This window comes from Amphibalanus amphitrite, unplaced genomic scaffold, assembly GCF_019059575.1.
Source record: "Amphibalanus amphitrite isolate SeventyFive unplaced genomic scaffold, NRLGWU_Aamphi_draft 000862F_arrow, whole genome shotgun sequence".
NCBI lineage: Eukaryota > Metazoa > Arthropoda > Thecostraca > Balanomorpha > Balanidae > Amphibalanus > Amphibalanus amphitrite.
In genome coordinates this window covers 1-13398 of record NW_024882356.1, presented here as the reverse complement: position 1 = coordinate 13398, position 13398 = coordinate 1, and the positions used below count along the sequence as shown (strand labels likewise).

At 52.9% G+C, this 13398-nt stretch overlaps 1 protein-coding gene across 1 annotated transcript; it reads left to right on the top strand.

Moving 5' to 3' along the window:
• Positions 1-463: 463 nt before the first annotated feature.
• On the top strand, positions 464-13226 carry LOC122367301 (sorting nexin-27-like; the record flags this gene model as incomplete). Its single annotated transcript, XM_043340286.1, has 7 exons — positions 464-487; positions 3192-3445; positions 5073-5175; positions 5618-5746; positions 8949-9082; positions 10880-11009; positions 13052-13226. Coding segments are annotated over exons 2-7 (916 nt in total), but the record flags the coding sequence as incomplete, so codon positions are not given.
• Positions 13227-13398: the final 172 nt, after the last annotated feature.

The window sequence follows — 13398 nt, the reverse complement described above, 5'->3', positions numbered from 1 at the left end:
ACGTCATTAATAAAGGAGTTTGATGTGTAAAGTAGTAAAAAAAGGAAGAGATCACTGCAATAACTTTTGTTTCAGCATACAAAACTGTAGTATTCAAGCTCCAAATGTTGAAAGTAATTTTATGAATTGGCTGATTCTCGAAACAATTGCAAAATCATATGCTAAGCCTCCTAGTTTCTATGACGCATTTCAGATATCTCTACAGGGTTTCGACACCCGCAGCGAGACAAATGAGGCCCCTGAGAAATCCGGATTTGTATGATTTGTAGTGGATTTGTATCAGCAGAAGCGACGGGAGACAAAATACAGTTGCAAATGATTGGGATCTTCCAATTTTGACCAGTGTAATATATCCAAATATCACCATTTGGTAGTTATTTTTTTCAATATTTGCTATAACCCTGGTCGCTGGGACTCTTGAGTAGATAAGCATTTGTTTCAGTTTGTTCCTTCGTCCCAAGAAACTGGGGCCTCTCCTTTTATTGATGTGTTATGCCAAAATTAGATTGGGGTTGGGCAATCTAGGCTTCTGGAGTAGGAAATGAAGGGATCAGCCATTCAATTTTCAGGGTTGGTCATTATCATGTATGGGCATAGAATCAATTTTTTATTCACTTTGGTGTGCTCTTTTGCCTTCTAGCGACTGGTATAGTTTGCAAAAGGAACATATAAGTCATAGGTGATATTTTTATAATAAAGTACAAACATGTGAGCTTGCAAACCAATTAATTTAAAAATTAAGTGGGCTTTATATCAACCATATGAATGTCGAAGAGGGGGAGCCACTGCCCAGCCCATCACGTAACAGCCACCATGAGAAAATCACATCAGGTGTTATATGTCACTCTAAGGGCTGTTAAGCTGTGCAGCAAAAATGAAATATGCTACAGCAAATATGCGACCATCCCAAACACAGGCACATCCACCATTAACATGAAGTGCATTTCGCAACCCATGTGCTGACTCAGCTGGAACCACTTGCACTTGTCCTATGATGAGCTGCTGAGCTCTGCTAATCAAGAGGAACACATTAACACCCTTTTTAAGCTGGGCCCTGTTTCACCGGTGATAGCAGCACGCTGCATTTACACGTGTCAAATTGGGTTTCCATGGAAACATCAACAGGCCCATTGCTCCAACACTACCACAAGTGTGACGTCAGTTCGCGCAATTTGATAGCAGCGTGGTAGCAGTGTCCCGTGAAACACCGCCCTAGTTACCTACATGGTTCTGTTCACTGTGTGCCAAATTATTTGTGAGCACATTACTTAACCCCAGTTGACCCTAGCTGGCCAAACATTTGTGAACTTGCACGATCTTGCACCAAGAAAAGAATAGAAGAATTTTGTCAAATATTGTTTTTATGCTAATCTGTCAATTGCAGAAAATTTGGAAACTGATACTAAATTAACCTTCGCCCCAGTGGGGGGGCATATGTTACCACCCTGTCGCGTTTTTTGCGTATAAATAAAAAACTGCGGCGCGTAGCGCCGCGCCGCTTGGCATAGCTTTTTGTACATCAATTTTGGACAATGTGTGAAATTTTTGACCCCAGGTCATGTCAGGTCAGGTCACCAGGTCAAGTTAACTGACCAGGCCTAAAAAAAGTTTGCAATCATGTCCAGCCTGCAGTGTTTGTCAGAAAGGTCTTAAACTTGGTGGATTACATGATGTTATCGGCGCCTACAATTTGTATATCTCGGATTTTTTATATCCGTGACCTAAGGTCAGGTCAGTGGCGTGACCTTACCATTATAAGTCAATGGAGAAAAATGAAAATGCCTCTAGATCCGTGTGTACACATAGGAATAGTCCAAATATTTCAGAATCATAATGATTTGGGCCACTCATGATGACCTAGGTGTCATTTTTGCTGATAGCCTCTAGAAAGGTCATCCGAGGTCATTTGAGGCTACAAACAGATTTTTGCCAATAACTCGCGATTGGAAAGAGATAGAACGCTGGGGATGGCTTCATTGTGTTTGTCTTGTTAAGACGCATCGAATGATATGCAACATGACCTTTTCCGGTCAGGTCATGACCTTGACCTGAGGTCAAATTTTCAAGTTGACCTTTCAAGGTCAAATTATAATTCATTCGACGCGTCTCGTCGAGAGGAACACGATTCTGGCAATAGAAATGTCGTGGCTTTTTTTAGTCAAAAGTTATTGTCGAAAAACACTTTGCGTAAAACAGCTATTTTTGGAGTTTTTGCTCTCTGCAGGCTAAACCGTTGACCTGAGGTCAATTTTGATAAGGACCTTATCGAAAGAAGAATTCAAAAGCTATCGATTGCTTTTCCATGCGTTTTTCTAGCTATCATAGTTCCTGAGATAAAAGCATGTTTTCTGAAAAATATAATGACATTTGGTAAATTTTGACCTTTGATGACCTCCAGTGACCCCAATATTGCTCCCAGATGAAAAATGACCGAAATACTTTCAAACGTACGCATTGAGAGCTATCGACTGCTTTTTACCGCGTCTTTCTAGCCCTCTTAGTTTTTGAGTTAGAGGTGGGTGGTAACATATGCCCCCCCTCACTAGGGCGAAGTTGGCTGAGACCGCCACTGGGGCGCGGGTTAAATACCTACCTATAAAAAACGTGGGAATATACCAAAAGCTGGACAACTCTGAAAATTGAGACTTTGAGAGAAATGCCAAGTTTTTACCGACTCTAGAGCAGCTTATACGTTAGTGAGGAGTCATAATACCAGCCAAATACTCTGGTATCGGTATGCCAAAGAGTTTGTATCCGATTTACACATCCTATTGACTGAGGGAGTAGCTAGGTACAGCACAACAGCCACAAAATAGACGGGACATTTCTAATGCTTTCAGAAAAGGAGCACTGAAGAAAAAATCAATAGGTTTAACATTTTGACTAGTTACGAGGTCATGATATCAACAGGACCGTAAGTCATTGACATTGAAGAGCCCAAAATAAATATTGCAAAAACTTGGCGAGTTAAGCACACCCTGAAAGTTTGAATGAAAGTTCATGCAAAACTAGGCTGGATTGCTGCAGCAATTCTAATGAAACTCCACCAGGACATTGTTTCGGTTTTTGTGAACTGGCGACCTGAGCTTGGGAGTTGGGTCACTAGTGCTATGTTTTTTTTTTTTTTTTGTCAGTGAGTACTGAGTTTTAAAGGTTGCTGAAGGCGGCGCGTCTGCTGCTGTGTCCGTCAGGGAGATGGCATGGACGCCGGCTCGATGAGGGGCCAGAGGGGCGGTGGCGGGGCGCCACGCGGCCCGCGCACCGTCACCATCACCAAGACAGAGACCGGCTTCGGGTTCAATGTGCGCGGCCAGGTGTGCGAGGGCGGCCAGCTGCGCAGCATCAACGGCGAGCTGTACGGGCCGCTGCAGCACGTGTCCGCCGTGCTGGAGGCCGGCGCCGCGCACCAGGCCGGCGTGCTCAAGGGCGACCGCATCCTCGAAGTGTGAGTGGCGGTCGGAGCCGGCCGGCCCGACGGGGCGGCGACAGGGGCAGCGGGCAGGGACAGCGGGGCGGACAGGGACAGCGGGGCGGACAGGGACAGCGGGGCGGACAGGACAGGGACAGCGGGGCGGACAGGGCGGGGACAGCGGGGCGGACAGGGGCAGGGACAGCGGGGCGGACAGGGACAGAGACGGCGGGGCGGACAGGGACAGAGACGGCGGGGCGGACAGGGACAGCGGGGCGGACAGGGACAGCAGGCCGGACAGGGACAGCGGGGCGGACAGGGACAGCGGGCCGGGCAGGGACAGCGGGGCGGACAGGGACAGAGACGGCGGGGCGGACAGGGACAGCGGGGCGGACAGGGACAGGGACAGCGGGGCGGACAGGGACAGCGGGGCGGACAGGGACAGCGACAGCGGGGCGGACAGGGACAGAGACGGCGGACAGTGCAGGGACAGCGGGGCGGACAGGGGCAGCGGGGCGGACAGGGACAGCGGGCTGGACAGGGACAGTGCGGCGGACAGGGCGGGGACAGCGGGGCGGACAGGGACAGGGACAGCGGGGCGGACAGGGACAGCGAGGCGGACAGGGCAGGGACAGCGGGGCGGACAGGGACAGCTGGGCGGACAGGGCGGAGACAGCGGGGCGGACAGGGACAGGGACAGCGGGGCGGACAGGGCGGGGACAGCGGGGCGGACAGGGACAGCGGGCCGGACAGGGACAGCAGGCCGGACAGGGACAGCGGGGCGGACAGGGACAGCGGGGCGGGCAGGGACCGCGGGCTGGACAGGGACAGCGGGGCGGACAGGGGCAGCGGGGCGGGCAGGGACAGACAGCGGGGCGGACAGGGGCAGCGGGGCGGGCAGGGACAGACAGCGGGGCGGACAGGGACAGCGAGGCGGACAGGGACAGCGGGACAGCGGGGCGGACAGGGACAGCGGGGCGGACAGTGCAGGGACAGCGGGGCGGACAGGACAGGGACAGCGGGGCGGACAGGGACAGGGACAGCGGGGCGGACAGAGACGGCGGGGCGGACAGGGCAGGGACAGCGGGGCGGACAGGGACAGGGACAGCGGGCCGGACAGGGACAGCGGGCCGGGCGGGGACAGCGGGGCGGACAGAGACGGCGGGGCGGACAGGGCAGGGACAGCGGGGCTGGACAGCGACAGAGACGGCGCGCTCAGTGGCTGGTCAGCGAGAGTCCGATGAAGCGGTCAGAACAGATTAGTCACGGGGACACCTAAGTATGCACCCAGTGTAGGTGCTGTGCTGTGTGTTTCGGGGTTGTGTGCTGCAGAGGTCAGCCGATGTCGGTCATTTGGCTGCTGCCCCGACTCTGCTGTCTCAGCCGTGTGTCTCAGCCGTGCTGTCGCGGCTGTGCTGTCCCGGCTGTGTTGTCTCGCCTGCATTTTCTGCAGTGTTGTCTGCAGTGTTGTCTGCTGTGTCTGTCTGCAATGTTGTTTGCTGTGTTGTCTGTTGTGCTGCCCCAGGAGTGTTTTTTGCTGTGTTGTTTGTTGTGTTGTCTGCTGTGTTGTCTGCTGTGTTGTCTGCTGCGTTGTCTGCTGTGTTGCTTGTTGCGTTTTCTCTGCTGTGTTGCCTCGGCCGCTGACTGGAGCGTCTCTGCGCAGGAACGGCGTCAATGTGGAGGGCGCCACCCACAAGCAGGTGGTGGAGCACATTAAGTCGGGCGGCGACCGGCTCACCCTCACCGTCATCTCCGTCTCGGCTCAGGTGCGTCCGTCGGCCGGTCGGCTCACCGTCACTGTACTGTACTGCTGTCCAGTCGACTCACCGTCACTGTACTGTACCACACTGTATGTACACTGTACTGTAGCAGTACTTACAGTCGCCACTGCACTTTGCCGCGGTCCACCGCACACCGCTGCCCACTACTCACCAAGCTGCTGACCTGATCAGACTTGAGATGTGGCTAAATTTGACCTGATCATCCCTTGCGTGACCTGATCCGACCTGAGGCTACCGGCGTTGACCTTGCAAAACTTTGTGATATCCAGGCCCGTAGGGATGGTGACCTGACCTGTTCGGGGTATAGGGGCAGGCCTATAGGGATAATTCTGATAACCTTTTGCATGGGCTCAGTTGACCTAGCCCGTGTGTGTGTGTGTGTGTGGTGACCTGACCTCTCATCTGATGACCCGTGGTCTGGCCACAGGAGGCGGAGCGGCTGGAGCCGAGCGAGGAGGGCAGCACGTGCACGGCAGTCGACTACTCGGAGAAGCGCTCGCTGCCCATCTCCATTCCTGAGTACTCGACGGCCGAGCACCGCGGCGACAAGTTTATCGTGAGTGGCCGGGCGCGGCAGCTGCGCTCCGCTGTGTACTGTGTCAGCTGTACCGTACTGTGTTCTGAGTGTACTCCACTGTACTGCACTGCACTGTACTGTACTGCACTGTACTGACCTGTAGTGTACAGCGGTACTGTACTGTACTGTACTGCACTGTACTGACCTGTACAGCTGCGGTACTGTACTGTGTATGGTGGCACTATTGTCTGACAACTGGGTCAAAACAGGTGGAGGCGGGCCTGAGGTCATGCTCGCCTCGCTCTCCCTCGACCCCGTCCATCGCCCCAGGCGGATACCTGCGCCGCTGGGCTCACCAACCGGGCGCTCATTGGTCTGCCTCAAAGGCTCATTAAAAAATAGAATAGTTATTTAAGAGAAAACTATACAGGACTGGGAGATATATATACAGGGTGATTCATAGCCGCGTGACCTATTTTCCTTTGAAGAGGATTGCGTATTTGTGCGTGAAATTTCACGTCCTAGTGGAAAATGCTACGGAGTTTTGTTCTGTCCTGGGTCTGGTCTGTGTGTACCGGTCAAGATGTACACAGTGCACCAAAAAGTAAAAACATGTAATTTCTATAATTTAACGCAGTCCGTTAAGCAAACACAAAAAGATATTTCAGCACGTCTGAGGGCTTGCATGCACGAGAGAAGCTCCAAACAAGATAATACCTCATAGAAGTATTGATAAATTCAAAACCAGGGGGCACGGTTCTTTATGATAAACACGGCAGAAAACATTGTAACCGAAAAGTTGATTTCAAAGAGCGCTGAGTTCCGGTGAGCGCCACACTCGCGGGATCTCAACGCCTTTGACTTCTTCCTCTGGGGCGATGCAAAGTCCGAATTTTACAAAGAGAGAATCCCCAGGATATTCCGCGGCTGAAGGACGCCATTGCAAGCTTCATTGGCTCCATTCCCCAGACATATGCGCCAGCGCCATGCATCGCCAACTTTAGGGCTCGGGTGCTGGAGTGCATCCGTCACCGAGGTGGCCTTTCGCCGTTTCATATGGTAGTTGGCAATTGCATGTAACACGAAAGTATTTCCTGTAGTTTTCATTTATTTTCGGTCACGCGCCTGTTAATCACTCTGCTGGGATGCGTTCGCCGGTGCCCCCGCAACCAGGGATGCATTTAGTAAACTGTTGCAACTGGTGTCGTTCACGGGTTTCTTGGCTACACTGGAAAACGTCGGGCAGTCGCGACACTTTGTATCTGTCGATGACAGGCGAATTTTCAGCTTTGTAATGGAACAAATGTCCCTACCATAGCCTCTTCTGCGAGTGGGATGGCTCCCGTTGACACCCATTTACTGCCATCACAAGTTACCGGACGGCGACCTCCCCCCATCCCGCTCCTCGACCGCTCCCTTCGCCCTGCTGGCTGCGGCTGGTCAGGCTTCGGTCAGTGCTTTCAGTGGCCCTCAAACTTTTCCGCCCAGCCGCAGCTGGCACTGGTGGCGCCCCCGCCCCTCAGCATCTTTCATGAGCAAACTTTTATGAGAGACTTTACTAGTGACCGGCATCGCTGACGCGCTTTCTTGGACCACGTGGAGGTTTGCTTTGTTAGAGCGGGGCGGATCGCCTTTACAGTTCACACACTAAAGTGTTTTAGTACTTTGGTAGCTCAACAGTTCCTAAAAGCATAGGATTCCCTGAAAAAAGAAAGTGTTCCACCTCTTGCGCACGCCAAACCTATTCCCACGAGTTCGGAACAAGGAAACATTCAGAGTGCCATACATTTTACGTGTGAAGTGCAATTTTCGGACTGATTGCTCCGACCATTTGATCTCCAACCCTGGTGTACCATTGGGTTGTTGAATAGGTTACAGATATGGTTCACGTGCATAGAACGCGCACCTTTCACCCTGTCCTGTCCGTTTTTACACCACCATTTGGTGCTTATTATGTTCTGTTGATGTGCCATATTTGATGTCGCTAGCACAATTATCATCAGAACCAGAGGATCGCTCGTGTCAAGAAAGTATTGCGCCCAAGGTACGCGCAGCCTGGCCCTGCACCCCTACGCTATGGCATCCTATCAATGAAGCATTGTAACCTGGTGTATATCCCATCAAACGTCCAAGTTTCCTACCGATGTCATCTAGGTACCGTTTTTTTTTTTTTGCAGTCGTGACAATATTTGAGCGGGTGCATGAGGCATGCACGTGCATAGCGGGCGACACCGTTTTGGGGCCTTGCCAAGGGCTATCAGTGAACCGAAGGCCCTCTCGATATCAAAAACCCTTCTGGGAACTAGAGGATCTCAGTCCAAAATGGTTTTCTGCCCCTGGTACTTGCGACGTGCACTATTTATATATGAAACCCCCAATAGGTAAGGCTCAAGGTATTGTAGGTTTGTCCTGCAAGTATCGCTTTGCCCGTGACCCCGGATTGACCTATATCCCTAGTCCCTGACAAAAATCGTGTCACCAAAATGTTAAAAGCGGAATAACAGGCGACAAAGAGTACCGGGTGACTCCGGGCCCGCGCAAGGTTTACCTCTCGTCCGAGACGAATCGAACGGTGCCACCCCGTCCCGCTCGGTCCGCCTATTTGGCCTCTATGCCCAAAACGGCGAGCACACACACTGAGAACCGGGCTCGGCCGAACCTTTTGGAGCGATCGCCGAGAGGAATTCTCTGGATCTAAAAGCATGCTATTGCATGCCTCCAATGCCCGACTACCGTACTGTAGTGTGTGTGTGTTGTACTGTTGTACTGTGCTGCACTGCGCTACTGTACTGTACTGTACTGTACTGCTGCACTGCGCTATGTACTGTACTGTACTGCTGCACTGCGCTACTGTTCTGTACTGTACTGTACTGTACTGTACTGCTGCACTGCGCTACTGTACTGTACTGTACTGCTGCACTGCACTACTGTACTGTACTGTACTGCTGCACTGCGCTACAATACTGTACTGTACTGCTGTACTGCGATACTGTACTGTACTGCTGCACTGCGCTACTGTACTGTACTGTACTGTACTGCACTGTTCTGTACTGCTGCACTGCGCTACTGTACTGCTGTACTGTACTGTGCTACACTGCGCTACTGTACTGTACTGTACTGCTGCACTGCGCTACTGTACTGTACTGTTCTGTACTGCTGCACTGCGCTACTGTACTGTACCGTGGTGCTGTAGCTGACTGCACTGTTGGGAAGCCCCAGCTGACTGCTGACCTCTGTCCAGGTGTACAACATCTACATGGCCGGCCGCCACCTCTGCTCGCGGCGGTACAGCGAGTTCGCCAACCTGCACAAGGAGCTCAAGAGGGAATTTGTCGACTTCAGCTTCCCAAGTCTGCCCGGAAAATGGCCGCTCAAGTAAGGCTGTTCCGTCCGCTATGAATATGGAGCACTGCGCTCCGGCCGCCAGCACTGTAGAGTAACCCCAGCTGACTGGGGTTTTCCCCTAATCACATCATACTAGTTCGTTGAATAGGTAAGGTAAAATGTGCCATAGTTCAGTGATATCAAGAATTTTAGTTAAGTAAAATATGCCTTCAAAATCTTTCAATTTTTTTTCTAAACTGTCGCAACCGTTTTTTACATATGTATAGGAGTTTCCGAACCCATTGTCCGAACGAGGTCGGCATGGTAACATTGATGCAACTGCGTTCCGAGCTGAAAATTCCTGTTTTGTGAACCAAAATTCACCGCAAAACTGGCGAACTGATTCTGATGACGCTATAATAGTGAACAATGCTTGTTGGTTGGCAGTGGCCAGTAGGTTCAACGATTATAACAAGGACACAGTGTAAGAGACAAAATTCGAGGGCAGGCAGACCTGTGCTCGCAGGCTCCTCTGGATCTCGCTCAATCCGCAAAGTCGGCGAGCTTCTATCGTCCCACTCATGGTCTCCTGAGCTACATGGGCGCATGTCTCCATGGTTATCCCGCGTATGGCTCCTCTGATGGCCTTTTTGATCTCGTCTAGCGTGTGCGGCGCCTTCACGTACACGACGTCCTTCAGATACCCCCATAGATAGAAATCCATGGGGGTGAGGTGTCCGCGCACTTGCTGTTGAGAGACCGCCAAAAGCGTTTCAACACTGCCAGATAACGGTCTGAAGTCACCGTCTTCGAAGAAGATCGATCCGATTATGCTCCGGGAGCTAAGCGCGCACCAGACCGTCACTTTTGGAGAATGTAATGGGACTTCCAAAGTCTTCTCTGGTGGGTGTTTGCCCCAGTGTCTGTGGTTTTGACGATTAGGTAAGCCGTGAAGGTAAAAGTGTGCCTCCTCGGACCACCAAATGTTGCCGATGAAACTTGGGCAAGACGAGCACTTTCCTAAAAACCAACGGCAAAACTCCAACCGTTGTAGGCAATCAGACTTGTTCTTGTTCTTGAGACGTTGATAACATGTATGCCTTAAGCTTCAGGTCCTTCCTAAATCCTAAGAATCCGATGCGTGGAACAGCGGCTGAGTCCAAATTGTTACGCAAGGTGTCGCACGGACACTCCATACTTTTCCTCAACTCGCCGAATGACTTGTCCGATTTTCAAAGGTGTTCGGGCAGTTATCTTGCGGCCGCTGGTTCTAGTATTTTGATTTCCGACTGCTCCGTGGGCCAATAAATGTTCATTAAGCCGTTTTACTGTGTTTGCCGGCGGTTTCTCTCTTATTGTAGGGAAATGAGCCCTAAATTTCATCTGAGTAAATACCAGGGAACCGGTTTGAAGGTAAAATTTCACGATTATTTTCCTTTCCTCTTCACTTAGATAAGCTTTAATTTATGCTGACGTGAGCGCGTGCTTATTATATGCTGAAATATCTCCATTTTAAATGTGTAGGTACACTTTTTGTGAGACACCCTGTACAATGTACATGTGATGAACGACCTAACTAGTTCTTCGCATTTGTTAGTGTTGAACTTAACGAGGCCGGAGCCCACGCTAGGCAGAGCACCTGTTATACCTATGCAATGTCCGTTCCCTATCACGGCCCGCCCTCTCCGTCCGCTTCCTGTCCCTGCCCGCCGGCCCGCCCGTCCACCGGACGGCGCCTGTCCCTGCCCGCCCACCGGACGGTCCCGCCCGCCCGCCCGTCCACCGGACGGCCCGCCCGCCCGTCCACCGGACGGCCCCGGCCGCTCACTGGACGGCGCCTGTGGCCAGGATGAGCGAGCAGCAGCTGGACCAACGGCGCCGCGGCCTGGAGGCCTACCTGGAGAAAATCTGCTCGGTGCGCGCCATCGCAGAGTCCGACCTCGTGCAGGAGTTTCTCACCGACAGTGACGACGAACAGGTGAGCGGCCAGCGCCGCCGAAAACGGGGCAGACACACGCTCATAGCTACTACTGCCCTCCTCGGACAGGGATAAGGCTGACTGCTTACTCTCACTACACCGTTTTAGAATACTGATGTGCTTTTTCTTGTGATGCTCACTTTGGGATAACTTACCTTACCTTACCCTTCTTTACCGGTACAGAATTTTGTAGGCCTATAAGGCCTGTGGGGACCTGATTTCATCGAGCTCCTGTCCAGTGACAACCATATATCTTGAATTGGGATGCTGAGGGATGCATCACTCCAGTGAGAGTCGAGGCGGGCTTTGAAGAGATTGACGGATGTAGAGAGGAAAACAAAGGCAGGAAGCGCATTCCAGGAACTTTGACGATTATTTCCAGCTCTTGAGTACGAAACGGTGCCTTTCTTGCCTTTTTACATCCCACCACTAATATGACAATAGCACTTCCGATGAGTCCTCTGAAGTTTACTTTTTATTTCTCTGTCGCTCACAATGTGTGTTCGATACGAGTATTGGTGCCCCGCTCACAGTGTGTCCGGTATCGGTGCCCCCGCTCACAGTGTGTCCGGTATTGGTGCTCAGCGTGTGTCCGGTATTGGTGCCCCGCTCACAGTGTGTCCGGTATCGGTGCTCAGTGTGTGTCCGATATTGGTGCCCCGCTCACAGTGTGTCCGGTATTGGTGCCCCGCTCACAGTGTGTCCGGTATTGGTGCTCAGCGTGTGTCCGGTATTGGTGCCCCGCTCACAGTGTGTCCGGTATCGGTGCTCAGTGTGTGTCCGATATTGGTGCCCCGCTCACAGTGTGTCCGGTATTGGTGCCCCGCTCACATTGTGTCCGGTATTGGTGCTCAGCGTGTGTCCGGTATTGGTGCCCCGCTCACAGTGTGTCCGGTATCGGTGCTCACAGTGTGTCCGATATTGGTGCCCCGCTCACAGTGTGTCCGGTATCGGTGCTCAGTGTGTGTCCGATATTGGTGCCCCGCTCACAGTGTGTCCGGTATTGGTGCCCCGCTCACATTGTGTCCGGTATTGGTGCTCAGCGTGTGTCCGGTATTGGTGCCCCACTGTCAGTGTGTGTCCGGTATCGGTGCTCAGCGTGTGTCCGGTATTGGTGCCCCGCTCACAGTGTGTCCGGTATCGGTGCTCAGTGTGTGTCCGATATTGGTGCCCCGCTCACAGTGTGTCCGGTATCGGTGCCCCGCTCACAGTGTGTCCGGTATCGGTGCTCACAGTGTGTCCGATATTGGTGCCCCGCTCACAGTGTGTCCGGTATCGGTGCTCAGTGTGTGTCCGATATTGGTGCCCCGCTCACAGTGTGTCCGGTATTGGTGCCCCACTGTCAGTGTGTCCGATATTGGTGCTCAGTGTGTGTCCGGTATTGGTGCCCCGCTCACAGTGTGTCCGGTATTGGTGCCCCACTGTCAGTGTGTCCGATATTGGTGCTCAGTGTGTGTCCGGTATTGGTGCCCCGCTCACAGTGTGTCCGGTATTGGTGCTCAGTGTGTGTTCGATATTGGTGCCCCGCTCACAGTGTGTCCGGTATTGGTGCCCCACTGTCAGTGTGTCCGATATTGGTGCTCAGTGTGTGTCCGGTATTGGTGCCCCGCTCACAGTGTGTCCGGTATTGGTGCCCCACTGTCAGTGTGTCCGATATTGGTGCTCAGTGTGTGTCCGGTATTGGTGCCCCGCTCACAGTGTGTCCGGTATTGGTGCCCCACTGTCAGTGTGTCCGATATTGGTGCTCAGTGTGTGTCCGGTATTGGTGCCCCGCTCACAGTGTGTCCGGTATCGGTGCTCAGCGTGTGTCCGGTATTGGTGCCCCGCTCACAGTGTGTCCGGTATTGGTGCCCCGCTCACATTGTGTCCGGTATTGGTGCTCAGCGTGTGTCCGGTATTGGTGCCCCGCTCACAGTGTGTCCGGTATCGGTGCTCACAGTGTGTCCGATATTGGTGCCCCGCTCACAGTGTGTCCGGTATTGGTGCTCAGTGTGTGTCCGGTATTGGTGCCCCGCTCACAGTGTGGTCTCTCGGTCGGCCAGGGCCACGTGGTGGTGGGCCTGAAGGTGCTGCTGCCCGACCAGGAGGTGGTCTCCGTGGCCGTCACCAAGAGCGCGCGCGCCGGCGACGTGTACCGCGCCGTCGTGCTCAAGACCGGCATGCAGCCGGAGACGGCCGACGCGTTCGCGCTCTTTGAGATAGTCGAGTACCATTTCGGTGAGTGCGGCCGCTGGTCCTGGGGTGGTGTGTGACCGGACTCGCTACGAACGTAGAAAAGTTAATTGACGAAAAGACAGGAGTTCTTGCCGGTGATAGAAGGGTTCTCGCCTCTCTGTCTCTGTGTCTGTATCTGTATATGTATCTGTATATCTGCCTGTCTCTCTTCCGC